General features: G+C 38.8%; 1 protein-coding gene across 1 annotated transcript in view; it reads right to left on the bottom strand.

Moving 5' to 3' along the window:
- LOC141843099 (ADP-ribosylation factor GTPase-activating protein AGD2-like) overlaps nucleotides 1-5,295 on the bottom strand; it is a 39,661-nt gene extending 34,366 nt beyond the window's left edge. Inside the window, exon 1 of the mRNA XM_074731128.1 lies at nucleotides 5,111-5,295. Within this exon, the coding sequence (XP_074587229.1) occupies nucleotides 5,111-5,158 (48 nt within the window). The 5' untranslated portion in view covers nucleotides 5,159-5,295. The remainder of the gene's footprint in view (nucleotides 1-5,110) is intronic.
- Between the last annotated feature and the right edge of the window lie 16,106 nt (nucleotides 5,296-21,401).

Raw genomic sequence — 21,401 nt, 5'->3', positions numbered from 1 at the left:
TAATCATAAAATATCCAAATTTGACATCTAAACACATGGTTGAATTCCTTAAAGCATCTAGATTCAATGGAAGGCTTCTATGCATATGGTGTTGTATATGTCTTCTGAGCCCCGGGGCGTAGTTGAGTTGGTTACGATGGAGCAGAGTTGTTGAAGTAGGTAAGGGTCGAATCTCAACGAAGTCGAGGCAATGCCCTCCTCCGTCGTGGCCAACTGCAGCTTCTCAATTTACCTCTTCACAGATGGTCGTGGGACTGACCATGTGGGCCCGCTGGGGTGGCGGATTCTACCTTCTGCTGAAGTGTATATGTCTTCTGAATTTCCTTATGCTTTTAAATTAATATAATTACAAATAGGCTTAACCATATATAAAATAAACACTATTCATATAATTTTTACAAATAAAATTAAATGCTCCGTGCAACCAACCTAGCCTCTCATGTTTATTTGGATTGTCTTATTAGTCAAGGCAAGTGGAAATTCTATAATAAAGAACAATTATAGGATATAAAAATTAGAATAAATTTCTAACATTGTTGAGGTGGATCTATGAAATCTCATGATGTAGGATCTTAATGACTCAATCATTCAAATGCTTTTCAAATAGTGGGATCCTTCTCCTAGGTGAGCTACAGAGCTACTTTTTCCATCAAAAAAATCTTCATTTCATTTGCTACTTGAGATACATCACTGGTCTAACCAACTAGCAATGTAGCCCTTGTTCACCATGGAAGAGATGAGGAGATCCAAATATGAAGTTTGTCAATGGTGGAAGAATAGGTATTGTGACTTCAAGGCAGAGAATGAAATTGGGTGCACCATTCGGTAAAACATTCTGATTATTAAGCATATGTACAATGACAATGTACCTTAAAGATCCATATTTCTCTAATTGACAACAAATGCCTTGGAGCCATGGATTACAGAGACATGGCTTTATCAACATTGATCATCCTAATGAATATGAGAACAACCACAGTGGAATCTCACATTTTCCATACCAAAGTAGCTAATTGTCAAATAGGCAAACCAATGATGATCTACCACACCACTCCTTGCCCCAAAATCTTTGTTTATAACCTAAAGGCATCAGTGACCTATGCAACCTTTTGAGTTGATAAGACAAATTATTGATTTCTACTTTCCTCCAACACTACAACAGAAGAGTGTGTCGTCTTCAATCTTCTTTCTTTGTAAGAGATCACCACCAAAGTGATATAAATCCTTAAATCTAACATTTTCTCAAGAAAACATAAATTTAACATCAAACCTCTTTTCTAAGCATTGTCTTCGTGATTGGGGATTAGATTTGTAAAAACGAAAGAAAGAAGGTATTGTATAGTACCAAAAAGAGAGAAGTTATTTACTTCTTTTTTATATAAATCTTTGCACAAAAGGGTTATGCCTTGGTTACTCTTAAAGATGCATAAAATTAAAGACATGATGGATTCCAAATCCATTCGTAGATTAATTTTTTCCTAATTTTTTGTACACCAAAAATAAGGCAGAACTAGATTTTCCTTTCTCTCACCAAAACTCTAACAATCCCATACAACCCGACGATCAACCAACGACACTAGTTGCGAGCTCTCCACGATGTTGCAACGGCCTCACCTAGCTGTGAGGCCTCTCACAGCAGCCTAGCCACAAGCGTACTTCCTATCAAATGTACTATCTATTTGACTATAACTTTGAAACTCCTGTTGGTTTCTAATTCAAGTCAATCTCCTAGGTGTACAAGGGCTACCCACATCCCAGATATAAAAACACTCCCTCACAGTCTTTTTTACTAGAAGGACCTCTCCTAGACTTACCTTTTGTTTGGTATCTAGTCAACCTTGACCTAGAACTTCCTTTGTCAAGTTACGTGTGCACTTAACATACTTGTTAAATCACACAATATCTAATTTTAAACTCTTTTACCATACATTAAAATACTTTGTTTGATTATCTACCTGCACCAACAATCTTGTCTAGGAAAATGGTGTTTTGGCCAAATCACCTTAAGAACATTTTCAATGTTTTGGCCAAATATAAGATCAAACCATTAACTTTATGATGCTCCCGAGAGTCCATTTATATTCTTACTCTTTTTTATTTTATTCATTGAAAGAAATCACATTAATAATCTTTCTCATGATAAAAAAATAAGACCACCATTATGTCCATGGTGCTTCCAAAAGTTCATTCATACCTTTACTTTCCAATTTTGACAATAGAAAACATCATCAAGGTATTTTGGTCATCTTACCTTGATGACTTTTCTATTGGTCAACATAGTAGTATGTGACCACCATTTCATTCAAGGTGCTTCTAGGAGTTCATCAATAACCATTAAATTTTGACTAAACCACCTTGCTGAGTCAAAATTGATAAAATAAGATCACCATTGGATTCATGTTCTCAAGAGTCAATTCATGCCCTTACTTGTTGATTTTCCCATCAAAAGGCCATTAAATGTTTTTCAAAGTCTTAAAAGTGTTTATACAATTGCAAGAGCATTTTTGAAACAGTGTTCTCATTAGTAAATTTGAAACCGTGATGTACCTTTGGTAAATACCAAATATTAGTTGCACCCCTTAGTAAAATGTCGTTGTTCCATTGTTGTATAGATTTTACTCATCAAAATAGATGCATCTTTCTTGAAATTACGCGGTAAACAAATAGAAGCAAATAATTAAAAAAACTAGATGAATATCAAGGCAAAATATTACCTTTATTGATAATCTTTATAAACCATAGTTTAATATCTCAAATGTGGAAACAAACCCACTTAACTTATATTGTTGGAATTGGATGAAAAAGTATAGATATTATAAATTATTTAAACAATTATGCTAGGGCACTATAAACCAAGAGATACCAAATAATAAATAAACAATTATAACAAAGCACATAAATAACATGGATAGTAAAAAAAATAAAATCTAAAAAGTCAAAATTCACTATCCTAAGGCAAGGTTTGATCTCGCACATGTTGAATCTGATCCTTTTACATCCCAAGAATACAATTAATGTTACCTCAGCTACCAACATGTGGTGCATTAACAACTCTTCAATCTTAAGCAACAAAAATATTTATACCTAAAAATATTGTAGAAGTGGAGGAGGGCATTAGAGAAGATTTTTCTTCTATAAGTTTAGTCTTTTCATGGTGCATAAATCCTTACAACTATCCCCTTTTAAAGACGACAACATGTTCCCTTGTCGAACATATACTTTTATCATGAACTATTTTCAAATGGAGGACCTTACTCTTTTGAAGCAAAGCCAAAGAGATAAGAGACTACCAATGAATACCAAGTGATACACAAAATTGGGAAGGGAAGAGATTTAAGGAACACATGTAATCTTTTAGTGCAATCATGCCATAAGTGGTCATGTTCAACCATGGAATTTGATGTGTTGAGCAACGGGTTTAAATTAAATTTACATGTATTTCTAACGTGTGTATGAAGTCGTGCACGGACTTAATAGAATACACGAAACTCATAAAACTTGACTTGGCACAGCTAAGTTGGTGATTAGCTTGAATGCACAAGGTCCACTAGAGATCGGAGAAATATATTATGGGACAGTAGAGGGACCATTGAATGAGAAACCTCTAAGTGACAGCATTGACAAAAATCAAAAGGAGGCAAACTACATAGGTGAAGAGTAAAGGATGGCACGTGAAATAAGTCAATGGCTTCGTGCGTCCAAAGGACTTATAAGCTAAGTTCAGTGGCAAAGTGAAATTGCAAAAGTAAACTTTTAAGTGAGTTATGAGAATCAAAAAACCTGTAATAAGTCAATAGGTGTCAAGTAAAGTCGACAGAGTCAATGGCTTGGTGCATCCAAAGGACTTATAAGCTAAGTTCAGTGGCACAGTGAAATTGCAAAAGTAAACTTTTAAGTGGAGTTATGAGAATCAAAAAACCTATAATAAGCCAATAGGTGTCAAGTAGAGTCAATAGAGTCAATGGCTTAGTGCATCTAAAGGACTTATAAGCTAAGTTCAGTGGCAAAGTGAAATTGCAAAAGTAAATTTTTTAAATGAGTTATGAGAATCAAAAAACCTATAATAAGTCAATAGGTGTCAAGTAGAGTTGACAGAAAAGTCAATCGGTAGATTGAAGACATAGGTATCGCGAAATCAATCGACTATAATTCACTTAGTCAACGAAAATGTAGGTCAAGAGCTATTCACCTCCCCCCTCTAGCCAATCCGGCCATCATCCTACCGGTCCTAACATAAACAATTTAATTGCTAGTTGGATTGATTTAATGAAACGCTAATTTTGTACTAACAATTGTAACGATGAAATGGGCATCAAGAAGGAAAGAATATATGACGACCTCAAAAAACAAGGATGAAAAGAAAATGAAGGCGGCAAAAAGAAAGAAAGATGATATGACACAAAAACTAAGTAGATAGAAGGTTAGAAGCTAGCTTTCAAGTAAACCTAACTCTAAATCAAAACAGACATAGAAAGATGAAATTACAGCATCCATCCCTTTTTTCCAGCCTAATGCTTACTAGTTAGCACTCAAGAGGAGTGTATGTGCTAGCAATGAGCTATGGCTCATTATCTAAAGCCTGTTTTGTTACCCATAGACCATCCTTTATAAGCATCTACGAACCTTTCAACAAGCCTTGTATAAGCAAAGTAGAAGCAAAATATTATGATTATTGAACCATTTGCAATATAATTTTGAAGGGATATTTTATTCCATAAAACAAGGATTCTTATCCAGATTAATGAAAGAGTCCCTCCAGCTACCATTCGAACGCAATATGGAGACTATTAACAATTGGAATAGGAGTCTCTCTCCCGTGACTGAAACGGACTCGGGGTTACAAAACTCAACCTGTGACTTTACTTCCCCCATATGATTAACCTATGCGTTTTCGTACAAAAGAAAAAAAAAAGAATTGCCAAAATATTTCCTGAAGGGCGATGGAAGCACAACGGCGATCCCCAAGCTCAGATCTTGAACACTCCGGGTCACCAATATACAGTCAATTAAACTAGAAGAGATCCAAACCCCACAAACGAGATTAAATAAAGAAGAAGAAGAAATCCGCGACCAACGCAGAAAGGTAGGATAATAATCAAGGACGTGTCACCTGCTTTCTGAAGGGCGGGGAGTCCTCCAACGTCATGAAGACCGCCATCGTCCGATCCGACTGCGTTGCTTCCTCTCGTCTCAGATCAGGAGATCGCCGAAAATTTGAACAGGAGAGATTGGCAGGTGGATCCACCGACCTCCGCGTAGTACCCGGATTACTCGATTCTTTTCGGAAATGTTGGTATACCGCGCCGCGGTGACGACCGAGCTGTTAAAAGACGGACGCCGGATGGGGACCCTATCGGAGGCCGCAGCTTGATGGTCCCAAACCCATCATTCAGTAATAAAGATAACACATTTTTTACAAGAGCATAACATTTATAATTCATTTTAAAATTATACCGTTGAATTTTTCTCCGCCAGCCTTTAAAATGTTTATGAAGTATTATGTTAAATTTTTTTTTACGGGCTTGGGTGTTTGGCGGTCAATTAATTAAATATACATTTCATATTTTAATTTTTAGACAATGATAAGACGCAAGGAGCCTTCTTGATTTCAAAGTAATGATCATTTTTTAAGATAAAAACTAATTTATGAAATTATCTAAGAAAAAAATTTTAGTTATAACTAGTCTAAGATTTAGTGAAATAGTTTTGGTTAGTTTCACTCAACTAAACAGACCAAATAGGGTATTCTTTACCCCACTTAACTACTTAAACAGAATTTCTCTAACGTACTATCATCTCACTCTACCTTAGTATTAGATTGGATAAGTATTAATCAGGTTTGTGTCCTTAACTAGCCTAGGTTCAATCTAAGTTTAAAATAAAATAATAAAAATAAAATAAAATCAAGTAATTCTTATTTAACTAAGATGGTTTTGGATCTCCTAGATCATGACCACTGTTGGGTTTGGTCAGATAGTAAATCTGATCCTTGGGGACCCAGTATTGGTTTCGTTTCACTTGATTAATCAAGCTAAACTTAGGAACCCATGCTTGAACTCAAGATTTTTGGATTTGATTTACTAATGACAAATACGATCTATATTTGACTTTGTGTCCAAGTCTCGATCGGTTGTACACAACCCTTTAAGTTTCAAGCATCATGTCAAGATACTTGAAGTCTAAAGTAAAATTTTTCAACAATCTTTTCAGATCTTCAACTTGAATTTTTAGAGTGAAAATTTCTATCTTAAGTTGGACTTTTGTTAAAATTTCAGTCTGAACTTTTTCAGTTGACGAGCCGAGGTTAATTTTCTCCTTAAGAAGTATTATCTCCTTTTGGAGAGACTTAACCTAAACTGTGGATTTTATCAATTTCTTAGATAAACAATAAATAATGGAATATAATTTTTCAGTTAATTTATTGCTTACAGTGGAGTTCGGGTCTTTTAAATCGAATATGGATCTATGGCTTGATTTAAACTCGGCTTCTGATTTAGTGTCGGGTTCAAACTCAGCCTCGACTAGCTTCTCTTTTGCTGATAGAGCTAGGAAGCTAGTATTCTCCTCCTCCTCTAAGTCTTCTGAGGAGGACTCATTCCACGTAGCTTTCAGTGTCTTTTTCTTGTTCCTTTTCTTCTTCTTTTGCTTAGGACACTCCGCCTTGAAGTGTCCTTTCTCGTTGCAACTGTAGCACATGACTTCGGCCTTCTTAATTGGAGTCTTGCTTTATCCAATTTTCTGGATCACCTTTCTAATGCCTGACTTTTTGAACCCTTTCTTCTTTCTGAACTAGGTTAACTAGTTTGGTAGTGATTTGTCTTATAAAGATGAAGCGAACAAAATTAGTTTGAGTCAAATCGAAATTCGTTTGATTAATGAACCAAGCGATTTAGTTTTGAATTAAAATGATCTGATTCGCTACCGTATCAATTCGGTTCAATCTGAATTAGGATTTTTGGTTTGGTTTATTCCTCAGTTAGCCGGTTTGATTTAATTCTCTAATCCAGTTCACTCAAACCTAAATCCAAACCGGTTAAACCCTAAACCTAATTTTGAGGATCACGAGTTCTGTTTACCGAGTGCACCGTGCTTCCTCTGCTTCTTCCCAACCGCGGCAGACGGCAGGAGATCTTCCTCCTTGCGCAGGCGTGGCACTCTCTCCTTCTTCGCGAGCTTTGTGTGCCCGCGACACCGGCCGCCGACTTCGCGAGCTCTGTGCACCCGCGATGTCGCCCGCCTTCGCGAGCCCTAGGCACACCGGCGACCCGATCCTTTTCTTGGCTCGCCAAGACGCCAGAGATTGGACGGGAAGGCGTAAACCCTAGCTTGCCTTTCTTCCTCCTCGCGAACGGCGTCTTTGCTTGCTGTTGCCGCGACGCCGCCACTGCTCTGATCGCAAAGAATAGAGGAGCCAAGCCTTCCTTCTTCATCCCGTGCAAGAGCACCGTCGGCAATGCCTCTTCCTTCACGGTATCGACCGCAATCAGGAACCCTAGCGCCGGCTGTGGAATTGGAGGAAGAACCGAGAACGACACCGTCCTCCTCCTCTTGCAAGAATCGGGGTTTTGGTGTGGAAGCCGAAGTATTTGGCTTCTCTGTTTTCTTCACCCGATCCCTGTTTTTCTGTGGCTTGCTATGAATTCACCGGAGAACAAGGAGGAGAAACCTGTGGAAGAGAAGGAGATGAAGTCGGCAAACCCTAGTCTTCTTGTTCCTGCCCTGTTTCAGCCATCTCTTGTTCTTGCTCTGTTTCGGCTATGTCAGAAAGAAGGAGAATCTTTGTTTTCGGCTGTGTGTGGAGGAAGGGATAGTATTATGGTTTTGCCATTGGAATACGACGTTCCATTGTCAGAAATTATTTCCAATTATCAGATAGGTTTTCTGATCGCTGCCAATAAATCTCGATCATCTGACGACTGTCTCTTAAATTTCTAAGACCTTACGAAGCTATCATAGATTATTCCATCGTTTATAGAAATGGTTTTCGATCGTGATCGAAAAGAGTTTCTGGTTATTTGTCCTAAATTGACGGTCAATGATTGACCACTGAAACTACATCAAGAATACGATTCTCGGTGATAGTTAGAAAGCTTCGTAACGATCGCGACAAATGTTGTTGTTTGGTTTCCGGAATAAGATTTCTCTCGATTCGATTGTCATCGATCATCGGCTAGTACCGAAGACGACGACGTGACTCGTGGCTTTCGAAGCTGTCCAGACGGGAGCTTAATGTGAATTACCAGTAGAGGCGGAACTCCGACGAGGATCGCTCGATTGATACCAACACCATTCAAACGTCATCAAAGAGGTACGCGTAGAATAATCTTTTATTCTTGAAATTTTATTTGTACACATAGAACAATTTATTATTCAGAAAATTTTAATTTCCTGTCATGCCTTGTACGTTGTTTATTTCCTATTTATGCATGCGTGTGTAATCATAATTAGAGTTAATTATTTTTTTATTTCCGTTGCGCACGTTTGTGAAACGTGTTAACATGCGCATTGCACCGGGATGATCCCAACATAATTTGTGTATGCAGTCCACTCACGGATTCACCATCCTACATTTTGATGTTATATAACATATTTAATAGTAGGTCGTGCTTACTTACTTCTGTGTTTGATGTTGCCTCATGTAGCTCAATTATCTTGTCTCATAAGTCCTTGCCACTTATGAAGGGACCAACTCGGTTAAGCTCTTTTTTAATGAGACCGCATTGTAACGTCTGGGTTGCCTTTGCATCATCCTCGATTTTGCACTTTGTGGTAGTGTCCCTTCTCGCATGGCTGCAAGATGTCGTCTGTGTCGGTTGGGAGCGTGAACCAGATCTAGATCACTATCCACATCTCCACCTACATCTTTAGGTGGTATTTTATCCTCTCCTTCTAGTAGATAAAGTTCTCATCGGAGAAGAGAGGGGTGGCGGCACTGTAGCCTTCTTGATGGATCATTAACTTGCACACAAAGAAATTAAACAAAAAAGATGTTCCAAGACTCGATCTTGGATTAGTAGATTAGTAGTGTGGAAGAAAATATATCAAAAAATAGAGCGATGAAAAATAAATTTGCCCAATTAATGTTGCATTAATTTCGAGCGCCCCTCGCTTTGATACCAATTGTAGGATCGAGGTGAGCGCTAGAGGGGGGAGGAGGTGAATAACGCCTTTGTCGCTTTTTCACTTGTTCATAAAAATCATGTAAAACCAAAGTATGGAATGCAATGGAAAGAAAAATGTAACACTTTTGTTTACTTGGTTCATAGCTACAGGCTGCTACTCCAAGGTCCACGGTCTTAAACCGTTTCTTACGGACAATTCACTATGAAACTCCCCTTTACGGGAGAGAGTTTTTGCTTTTACAAGATGTTAAGAATGATAAACTTTTACTGTCCTAAAGATTTAAGTACAATAAAGAGAAATAAAATTACTGACTAAAAGAGTAGAAGATTAGTATAGAAGTCAATGCAGCTTCTCGGCATTACGACGACATCTGATAATTAGCATTTTCAGCGAGGAAATTAGGATTATTTTGGACCGGCTTGATCATATTTCATGTCATAAATTGGGTTTTTAGCTTATTTTATATTTTAGATTAGTTTTTAATCTTCATTCTATTCTTTTATTAATTTAAGGTATTTAGAGATATTAATTTATTTTATTTTATTTTGTAGAAAATTAGATTGAAGATAATAATATTTGGAGCGCTCATTTACAGGAAGAAAATAAATCCTAGTTCGAGTCGGGATCGAATTGGAATTCAATTTGACTCAATCAAGTTTAATATTAGAAATCGATTTGAGTTGGGCTCAAATTGGGATTAATTAGGTTCAATTTGATTGGGTTAAGATCTGATTAGACCATTTCTATTCATTTGGCCTGATTTTAATTAATGGTTCAACCCAAATCTCATTTGATTCAGCCGGTTCAAGGACACTGTTAAAAGGGTAATGCTGGTTCAATGGCAAGCAGCTCGGTCCCAGGTTTTCTGTAGCTTCTCCCTCGCGCGATTTTCCCTTCTTCATCGAGCTCGGCGCAATCACCCCATCTCCATCTTCTTCCTTCCGATTGATACAAAGTAGCAGTGGCAGCATCGCCGGTTGACCTTCGCCGACGCATTCGCAGGACCTTTGCTGACGTGGTTCGGAGGCGTTGAGATCCCAGTCCCCGTCGTCGTGGAACGGAGCTGTGAGTGGTTCTCCAGTTCCGGTGCACGACGGCCTTCAGCATAGAGACGCAGCCGTGAGTGGTTCTCCGGAGTGCTTCCTGGCGCTTCGCATCCACTGATTTCGAGCAAAAGTTGACCTTCGCCGATGTGGTTCGAAGGCGGGGGAGATTTTATTGTTTGGCATCGATCGTCTTCAGTCACCTAAGAATGCAAGGTATGGGGTTTTTATTCCTTTCTTCTGATGCTCGATTTGTTGGTTGCAGCTGGACATTGGGCAGAGGATGAACTCCGATCAGTGCTTCTTTGATCGTGCTCCGCCGTGGGTGTTCTGCCCTAGTGCGATCTACATCCACAGTGGTATTAGTCGACCAAATGGTGCTGGCCATCTTTTGTTCTGTGCCGATCTGGAAGGAGAAGTTCCATCATCATTTTCATTTTACCCTAACTGAACTCTCTGTTTCATTTCTGTTTATTAGTTAATCGAATAAAAAACCCCCCCATTACTTGTTTGTTTGTTTGTTTGTTTTTCTTCCTGCTGTTCTTGCCATGTGGAACTAGGAATCAGAAACCCTAAATTTGGTTTGGGATGGAACACTGATGGATTGGTTCTTGTAAGAAGTTGGATTCGAATATTGGTTAGCTGTATGAAGTAATGGAGTGTTTGTATTATTGGTTGAACAGCTAGCATAATTGGTTGGGAATAAAATTGATTATGGATGTGAAGATGTATAATGTGATGTTGTGTTGTTGCAGAATTGTATGTTGTTTGTTATTGCAATTGTATTTTAGTATTTGATTTTGTATGGTGTACAATATTGTTGTGTGTAGTATAATGTAACTTGTATGTTTGTACATGTTATAAGAATGAGATTCATATTGTATGTTGTAAGTTGTATGTTGAACTAGGTTTGTTAGCGTTGTATATAAATGTGATTGTAGTGGTTACCATGTTTTTGCATGTGTTTGGTAGCATGTGTTTGGTAGAATGAGACTCACATGATGTTTGTATATTTTAGATTGTATATTGGTGTTGTTGTTATTTATTCATTTATTTATTTTTAATTATTTAATGCTTTTGATTCTAACTACTTGGTGGATGTTGTTAATTTCAGTGGCACTATGACTTATTTGTAGTTTTTCTATATTGGAGAGGTATACGAAAGTATATGGACTTGCACTGAAAGTAACATCCCGAGGATCACTTTCATCGGTGTTGAACAATTGAACTGGACACAGTCTACAGAGTTGGAGTACCCAGGGCGATTAAGAATTAAGGGTCTCCCGTTTGCAACAATCCATCTTCCCGATGAAAGGGGAGTAATCTATCTCATTTTATTTTTGTATATACTTGCTTTATTTTTTTGTTCTATTTTTTCTGTTTAGTAGGATGTGTATAGTTTTATTTTTTTTTGTTTAGTAAGATGTGTATAATTTTATTTTTTGTTTGGTAGGATGTGTATAATTATTCATTATTGTTTGTTTTATCTGTTTGTATATATTACATTGCTTGGTTTGTTTAGGATGTGTACATTTGTTTATCACTCTTTCTTAGTTTAGGATGTATATAATATTTGCTATTTTTTCTTAATAAATAGTTTAGCTTAGGATGTGTATATATTCCATAATTTAGCTTAGGATGTATATACTTATTTACAATTCTTTCTTAATAAATTTTCCCCCTATATGACTCATATCATCTTAGGAATTGTGATAATTTAGTTATCTAGGTTTGTCGAGTTTTAGAGGTTCATAGACATGAAAGAGTTCTTGGATTACGTGAGGATACAACTTAGTGATGGATTCTATCTTGAATAGTTGAGATGATGACTTATTTATACCTAATAAGAACTGAGCCTTATTGATTTATTTGTTGTATGACACTTGTGGTAAATGTTACTCTAGAACTTGTTCTAATTCTGTTGAGACCACATTACCATGAGGTTGCATAATTTCATGAAGGTCATTTCTTTATTTTTTATTCATTTATTCTTTTCTATTAGCATAGGTTATCGAATAATCCATTTACCATGTACCATTTTTTCTCTTACCATCTCTTTCTACTCTTTTCCTTGGATTTGAGAACCTTGAATGCTGAGATGAGAGTTTTACCAGGACGGACAAAGGTTTAAGTGTGGGGGTGTGATTAGGCAGTTCACCAATGACAAACGATTGTTTTATTTGTAGATAGATTTTTATTTTTTGTTCTATGGTATTTTATTTTTTTTATTTTGTTGTATTCATTTGTAGATAGATTCAAAAAAAATCAAAAAAAAAGTGAAAAAAGTGGGGAAAATAATCGTGCAAAAAAAAAAAGAAAAAAAAGGGGGAAAAAGAAATAGATTAAAAAAAAGAAAAAAAAGTTCGTTTCTTTTTGAGAAAAATAAAATAAGAGTTTAAATTGGTGATATCCATTGGGATAGTTGGTAGTGAATTTTTAGCAACTTTTATTTCTTCTTCTACTAGGAGCTTTATTGATGATATTTTAGAGTCTAGAAGAGGAATAGGAGTTGTTTTCTTACTATTAGCTCGCCCTACACTAGCTTGAGTTTGATATCTATTGGACATGATTTCATTAACTCATCTATGAAGTATATCATATTTTCCATTTCTCCCACTTGTATTTTTTATATATTATCTTCATTTTTCCCTTACACATATTATTTTCTTTCCTTTATTCATTATTCTTTTGTATATAAACCTTTATGAATTGTGCAACCTTGTGCATAGGATAGTGGTGGAGATTAGAAGAAGAGAAACATATGATAGTGCATGACCCATGAGTAACTTGAGAGGGATCCACTATTTACATGATTATGAGGATGAGTGACCATACTCTTTATCTTGAGAAGTTTTTTGTCATCATTCTCGATTTATTCAGGATGGATTGAAATTGTTATTTTGTTGATTCATGTGAGAATTGAGTTTTGGATTGCTTGAGTCTTTAGAATTTGACATTCATATTTAATTTGTTGTTGTAACTTTCTTGATTTGATTGATATTGTTAGGGTGGAAAATAATGTAGAGTATATTTATTTTTACGAGACGTGAAAGAATAAGTGTAGGGGATTTGATAAGTAGCATTTTCAACGGGTAAATTAGGGTTATTTTGGACTGGCTTGATCATATTTCATGGCATAAATTGGGGTTTTAATCTTCATTCTATTTTTTTTATTAATTTAAGGTATTTATAGATATTATTTTATTTTATTTTATTTTATAGAAAATTAGAATGAAGATAATAATATTTGGAGCGCTCATTTGCAGGAAGAAAATAAATTCTGGTTCGAGTTGGGATCGAATTGGAATTCAATTTGATTCAATCAAGTTTAAAATCAGAAATCGATTTAAGTTGGGCTCAAATTGGGATTATTTAGGTTCAATTTGATTAGGTTAAGATCAGATCAGCCCATTTCTATTCATTTGGCCTAGTTTTAATTAATGGTTCAGCCCAAATCTCATTTGATTCAGCCGGTTCAAGGACATTGTTAAAAGGGTAACACCGGTTCAATGGCAAGCAGCTTGGTCCTAGGTTTTCTGTAGCTTCTCCCTTGCACGAGTTTCCCTTCTTCACCGAGCTCCGCGCAATCACCCCATCTCCATCTTCTTCCTTCCGATTGATACAAAGTAGCGGTGACAGCATCGCCGGTTGACCTTCGCTGATGCATTCGCAGGACCTTTGCTGACGTGGTTCGGAGGCGTTGAGATCCCAGTCCCCATCATCGCAGAACGGAGCTGTGAGTGGTTCTCCAGTTCCGGTGCACGACGGCTGTCACGACCCGGGAGATAACAGTCCAAAAAATTTCGACAACACCTCCCCAATATCACTAACAATTCCCTGAATACAAACATATAATAAGGCCCACACGGCCTATCCACACTACAAAATATGGATTTAGACAAGTAATGAAAGTAAAAGTAACCCATACAGCTACGTACACATCCTACACAATGCATATGAATGAAATTCTAATTCTACACAACGATTAAAGAATAAACTCGTAAAATAACAAAAAATCCAAAGTTTCGTAAGCGGAAACATAACAAGTACAAGTACAAAATCACGAATAGAAAATATGCTATAGTTTCAAAAACACCGAAACGAAATTAGAAGTCTGATGGTGCAGAAATGTAAACAAGTCATACACATGATACTACAACATACTACAACCATATCCAACACACACACAAAGTCCTCGTCGTGAGATGGCATAGCTGGCAGATCCCTAGCATCCTTTATAAGCTCCTACCTGATATCTGGGAAGACAGAAAAATCCCAGGGTCTAAAGATGTGAGTATAAATACTCAGTGGGTAATACAGAAAGAAAGTGCATGAATAAAAGAAATAGCAAAAGGATAGATATATACCAAAGGTCAATCAAGGTATCAATAAAGTCTCTGCAGATAATAAACAACTAACATGGATCTCATGTAATGCACCATATGAATGACATGTCAAACATAGTGCAACAATCAAGAGTCAAACAAGTAGACAATCAAAATGCAGTATTAGTGCGGTCCAATACATATATATAATGCACATGATGCGCATATGCATGATGCAACTGCCACACTCACTATAAAACTCGTGCAAGCATCTGAGTTTGGGAATGTCCGGCATCGGGGGATCAGTACTCCGCGCCCTACAACAAAGTAGTCCGGTGATCCAAATCGGGGATCAGTGCTCCGCGTCCAGTAATCCCGTAGCTATGATAAGCTACAAATCCTATGGCCGATATCTGTCCTCTAATACTCATCATCGACGTACCAACCATGTACTCTCTGAGTACCACCCCTATCCGGTGTCGAGGTCAAATCATCAACTCGGCTGCGTACACTGCCATACAGCCGTCGACTGTGTACACTGTCATACAGTCGCCATCACCGTGATGGAAATAGGGTATGATAACCACCTATGTAGATATACAACTAAAGTTATCTACCATTACGATAGACCCACAACATTGGGATTTATAATCATTATCATGCATCATTATGAGATGTTCAAATCATAGTAATCAGCACCTACCATACTAATCAATAAGCGTAGGTATAAGTCATCATGATCTCAGGTATCATAAGAAAGAATCATACCAATAATAATCACAAATGTCATATCAAGGATAGAAACAACAGTCAGGAATAATAATCCAGGATCAACAGACATAAGGTTAAGCATGATATGAACATGAGTAACATCAGGAGTATACACATAACAGACAGGAATAGAATCAATGTATCAACTACAAGAACTGTCAAAGAATCATGCACCGAAAATAGAAAGAACTGTATTGACTAAATACAGTAAATTACCCACAACAGGTATAGGTATGTGATCAAGAGACTAATCAATAGCAATTGAAAAGGAAATCATGCACTAGAAAGAGAATAGATCTGTATTGACCAAATACAGAGATTATCCACCTGATAAATCGCACGTCAAACAATTGAATCCCCAGAAATATCTGTTGGTGCAATCTTGCCCCAAGTGAATTGAATTTTAATGTTTGGCTAAAATGAGTTTAAGTTAGGCAATGTTGGTGATCTAACGTGTGTGAATTGAGTTCACAGGAAAGTCCAGGTTGGAAGACTTGGCAAATGGTGAAGTCCCGCGACCTCTTGGCAAATGGTGAAGTCCCGGAGGCGCAGCCTCTTGGCAAAGGTGAAGTGCCGGAGGCGCGGCCTCTTGGCAAATGATGAAGTCCCGGAGGCGCGACCTCTTGGCAAAGGTGAAGTCCCGGAGGCGCGGCCTCTTGGCAAAGGTGAAGTCCCGGAGGCGTGACCTCTTGGCAAAGGAAGACTTAGCACGACGAAGCTGAGGGAAACGTCTCAAGCTAGTGCAAGGAAGGGCACGAGGCTTGTGGAAGGCGTTTGAAGGCTTGCGTCAAGGCTAAGAGTTGAAGAAGAAGCTGAAAGGGGAGTTTCAGCTTGGTCAGTCGACTGGCATTGTGATCCAGTCGACTGATGGTTGATCAGAAGTACACACACGGTGAACTCAGAAGTATCAGTCGACTGGACTATAGTTTCAGTCGACTGGTGGCCAACAGAAAGTCTGGTCGAGTGGATCAGTCGACTCATCAGTCGACTGGCGCTGGAGCAGTCGACTGACAGACTACCGTTGGGGCGACAACTGACGGATTAAATGCAAATTAAAGAGCCGTTGAAGCCCATCAGTCGACTGGCCCTTGGAGCAGTCGACTGATGTACAGAATTCTATAAAAACGCAGTTTGACGATTGGAGAAGTAGTGATTCATTCTCTTACATTCTTGCACGAACTCCAATCTTTGTAAACTCTATTCCTCTTCCTCTAAACTTCACTACCAATCTTGTACAAGGAAGAGATCGATTTGTAAAGGTTTCTCCGCCTTCAAAGAGTTCTTTGAGAAGGAGATTTTTCATAGTGGAATCGTCGGCGGTGTGTGTGGATCCTTGGACTAGTCACCTCTTTGAGGTGGATACCAAGTAAATCGAACAGGTTAGCGTTTGATCTTCTTCTTTCTTATTATTATTTGCTTCCGCTAACATTTTCACAGGCAAGATAAAAAAATGCTATTCACCCCCTTTAGCGAACGCACCGATCCCAACAAGTGGTATCAGAGCGGGTTACCTTCGGAAGAACCAACGCTCAACCGAAATCATTTATGACGTTTCAAGAGGGATACAACACCGCACGACCGTCCTACTTCGACGGCAACGATTTTGCCTACTGGAAAGGTAGAATGGAATATTATTTAATGAATAACATTGAAAATTGGTTTAGTGTTGTAGATGGATTTGAAAAACCCAAGGATGCATCTGGAACACCTCTACCTACCAAGGAATGGTCGAAGGATATATGCAAGAAGGCTCAAGCAAATGCAAAAGCCACAACCACTTTGCAATGCGGGCTTTCCAAAGAATAACTGAGCAAGGTCGGACCATTCAACTCGGCCAAAGAGCTTTGGGAGAAGCTCATCGAATTAAATGAAGGCTCAAGCGAATCGAGACGAGCCAAGAGGGATCTCTTGGTTGGACAACTCCAAACCTTCACTATGAAGCCCAACGAAATGGTAAGCCAAATGCATGGGCGATTTAAGGAGATCGTGAACGGTCTTCATGTAATAGGTGAGAAAATTGACAACCGGGACTTGGTAAGGTATGTACTTCAAGCATTTCCCCGAACCACTCTATGGGCATCGATGGTCGATGCTTATAACGTGTCAAGGGACTTATCTGTTGTTAAATTAGATGAACTATTTTGTGAATTTGAGTTACATGAACAAGCTAATGGATCTTTCAAAGAGAAAGGTATAGCTTTGGTTGCAGAAAAGAAGAAGAAGAAGAAGGACAAGAAAAAGAAGAAGAGCATGGTGGCACAAAGTAGTGATTTATCTGATAATGATGAGCTATGTCACATCACTAGACACATGACACTTATAGCACGTAAAAGTGACCAAGAGATTTCAAGTGAGGAGGAAGCATCAACTAGTAATGAATCTTCATCAAGTGAGGAGGAAGCATTAAGCTGTGACGAATCTTCCTCAAGCAAAGATGAGGTAATGGATAAGGTAAAAGAAAATTTTCTTTATCGTTTTATTGTTTTCCTTAAAAATGTATTGGTTAAGTCAAAATCTAAGGTTAAGGCATTAAAGAAGGAACTAAGGACAATTAGGAACAATGCATGTGAATCTAGTTATTCTAGTGAAATTAATGAAGAAAATGCTAAGTTAAAGGATGAAGTAGTTGAATTAAGAAATTGTTTAGAAAAATTTTCAAATGGGTCAAAGTACCTTGATATGATCCTAAACAGTCAAAGAGCGGTTTGATGTGCGTAGGATATATAACTATTCCTTATACTTTATTCGCACATCTTTCTGCTTTTCATGCTGTATCTTACGTATATTACACCCTTTACCTGTGCATTTGGCATTGTATTCTTTATTTCCTAGTTCGGAGGACTGCTCGTATATTTGTGTGTTTCAGGATGGAAAACGGAGCAAAACAGGCGAAATGGAGCACTTATTGAAGACATGGCAAGACAGGGCCGTGCCTCATAGGCACGGCCGTGTCTATCACCTCCAGAGACCGTGTTTCCATGACACGGGCGTGCCTTCAACCAGAGATCCAACTAGCCTAGGCCGTGCCCCAAAGGCACGCCCGTGCCTTCCTCCTGCATCAGCCAGACATGGCCGTGTCTCCCAGACACGGCCGTGTCTCCTCAACAGAGCCATGCCAAGACATGGCCGTGTCCCTCAGACACGGCCGTGTCTCCCACCAGAGGAGCACCTGTCCTTGGCCGTGCCTCACAGGCACGGGCGTGTCTCCCAGCAGAGAGCAGACTGCCTTTGGCCGTGCCTCACAGGCACGGCCGTGCCTCCCAACAGAGCATCAACTCTTCATGGCCGTGCCTCACAGGCACGGCCGTGCCTCCACTGCAGCAGGGCGGCCACACTAGGCCGTGTCTCCCAGACACGGCCGTGTGACGGGGGCGTGCCTGGCTGATTTTCAGGGTATTTCGTGGGGGCCTATAAATAGACCCCCTTAAGAGCCCTAAAAAGGGGGGAGACTTTGGAGAGCCACCGGAGCGTGCTAGAGCCACCGACGCCTCATTCCGGAGCTAGATTCGACGATCCGTTCATCCGTCCGGACACTCCATCACATCCACGCCTCACCTTCGCAGAGATTGCAGTCCGGAGAAGAAGAAGCTCATCGATAAGTCCTATTTCTTATTTTCTTCATAGATTCTTGGAATAGGATGTATTATTTACTTTCTTCTCTGTATTGTAACCTCCCCGATATGGAGTAGTCCTCCAGATTCTAGGATGTAGGAAGAATCGGGGTTATTGGATGATTGTAACTTTGGATTTGTTAATCTACCATGTTCTATGATATGATTGTGCAATTGCTTTGTGGATTTGTGCTTTATACTTGTTTGATGATATGCTTGTGAATGGTATGAATCTACAAGGGTAGAGATTATTTGGGGTTTGAGTAATTCTTAGGATCGTATACCCGGGACGCCTCGTGACAGGAGGAGAGTCTTAACCGGACCTTCCGAGGGATTGCTTAGGCTATGAACAATCTTTATGAGGGATAACTAACGGTTACTCATTGTTGGGGAGAGGTCTTTAAAAGGATACCCTGTGACAGAGGGTAGGATTCTAGTAGTATTCTGGGGCGCCTGAGTGACACAGGAAAGCCTTGAACCAGGCTATCTAGAATCATCTCAAACCAACATAAGTAACATTAGAACACCATTGATTTATTCCGAGGAAACCTGACGAGGTCTAATTGGATAATTTGGTTAGAATCCCTACAATTGTGTAATCATTGAGGAATGGTAGAGGATCCAAGTCAATCAATCAATATCTCGAGGAATCCGAAGTCCTAGGATCGCCTTCCACATTTTGTCACAGTCGGATTATATCTTCGAACTAAGGTTTAGGAGCTCTAGGACACTCTTTCTCCCCCACACCAAACCATTTCCTATGAACTCTCCACTCTTATTGTGCTAGGTTAGTAATTAATTCCACGGTCCCTGTGGATTCGATCTTTTATTACTTGGCGACATTCCGTATACTTGCGGAACACGAAAATTATACGCTGCGGATAATAACTAATATTTGTAGGTATTGACAGCGCGCATCTATGTATGCTGTTAAAAGGATTAAAAAAATATATCTTAAAAAGGGTTATTTGACAAAATCTCAAATCGTGCTCTTTCAACCCCCGCGGCGTGTCGCGATTCTCTGTCTCGGCTAGGTTTCAACCCCCGTCCTTTCTTCCCGTTCCTTCCACCGTTCCCCACCGCCGTTCCCTCTCCACCATCGTTCCCTCCATCATGCTCGCCGTTCCTTCTCAGGTCGTGCTCGTCGTTCCTTCCACCGCCGTTCCCTCCATCGTTCGTTCCCTCCACCGCCGTTCCTTCTCAGTCCGCCGTTCCCTCCACCGTGCTCGCTGTTCCTTCTCAGTCCGTGCTCGCACGTTCCCTCCACCGTCGGGCTTCCTCTCCACCGTCGGGCTTCCCTCCGTCCGTTCTCGCGTCGTTCCCTCAGTCTGTGATCGCCGTTCCTTCTTAGTCCGGTTCCGTTCCTCCTTAGTCCGTGCTCCTCCAGCTCCTCAGTCCGTGTTTTCCTCAGTCCGGGCAGCGGCGATAAAGGTATTTCTAAGTTTAGGGTATTAATTTTAGGCATGATTTTTAACCACTGCAAAATTGTTGTGTAGTATATAGGGCATCGTCCGTTCTAAGTTTAGGTATTAAGTGTAGGGTTTTTTCAGAATTCTGGAAAATTGTTGTGTAGTATTAAGTTTAGGTAACTGTCCGTTTCAAAATTTTTAACCATTGCAAAATTGTTGTGTAGTATTAAGTTTAGGTAACCAACTTCAAGTTCTTTTATTTTGTAAAAAACATGCTCAAGAATTTCTGGAAATTGCAGGTTAGATACCTTTTTTTTTCAGAATTCATTTTCTTTTTGTGGAAACGTAAAGATGTGTTAAGAGAGTTATAAACAAGTGCAAAATGCTCAAATAATGCTTCAGGATAATTTCGCGAGTAAATATATGCAGCTGGTAACTAATTGAAGAAAGTAAGTAATGCTTCAGAATTCATTTTCTCGTAGCTGTGCGGCATCAGCTTTTGGCCCGGCTATACAGGAAGGAGAATTGATGAATGAATGCCACATTTATCCTCGTACCTTTTCAGAAGAGTACTCCATGTCTATTTTTCTGGCCAATCTTATTTTACTAACATCAAAGATTGTGTTTTGTGTCACAAAGATAATTTTACAATGAATAAGGTTATTATTCATGCTAACAAAAGAGGGATCTTGTTTGTGCAACTGCAAGGAACATCATCTGTGCTCATAATGATTAGGAGTTTTTCATAGACGCCAAGTTAGAGACAACTGTCTCATTTCTATTCTTCTCAACTCTCAATGAATATACCTTTTTTTTTGTAATTCAAACTTGGAATAAGAAATTATTTTGCAGTAGCAATTTCTTCCTAATAAGTTGACTTGTGACTATTTTCTGGCTGTGGACTTGAGGTTTTAACTTCTTGGAAACTAGATTTTGAACCTTAGAAAGCTTCGGTATCATATGTTTTTGTTTCTTCTCAGTGACAGTTGAAGATTGAAATCAATTTTCTCTAATGCATAATTGAGGCTTTCCGGGCTTAGGAGATACCGACACCATCTTTCCTAGAGTTTGTCATGTTCTCAAGGTAACAAAAAATTAGATATTGGTAGTTTTAAACAT

This window comes from Curcuma longa, chromosome 12 (assembly GCF_044706935.1).
Source record: "Curcuma longa cultivar G26 ecotype Majalengka, Jawa Barat chromosome 12, ITB_CL_G26_1.1, whole genome shotgun sequence".
NCBI lineage: Eukaryota > Viridiplantae > Streptophyta > Magnoliopsida > Zingiberales > Zingiberaceae > Curcuma > Curcuma longa.
Note: the sequence above shows the minus strand (reverse complement) of the source record. Positions and strands in the feature narration are given on the sequence as shown.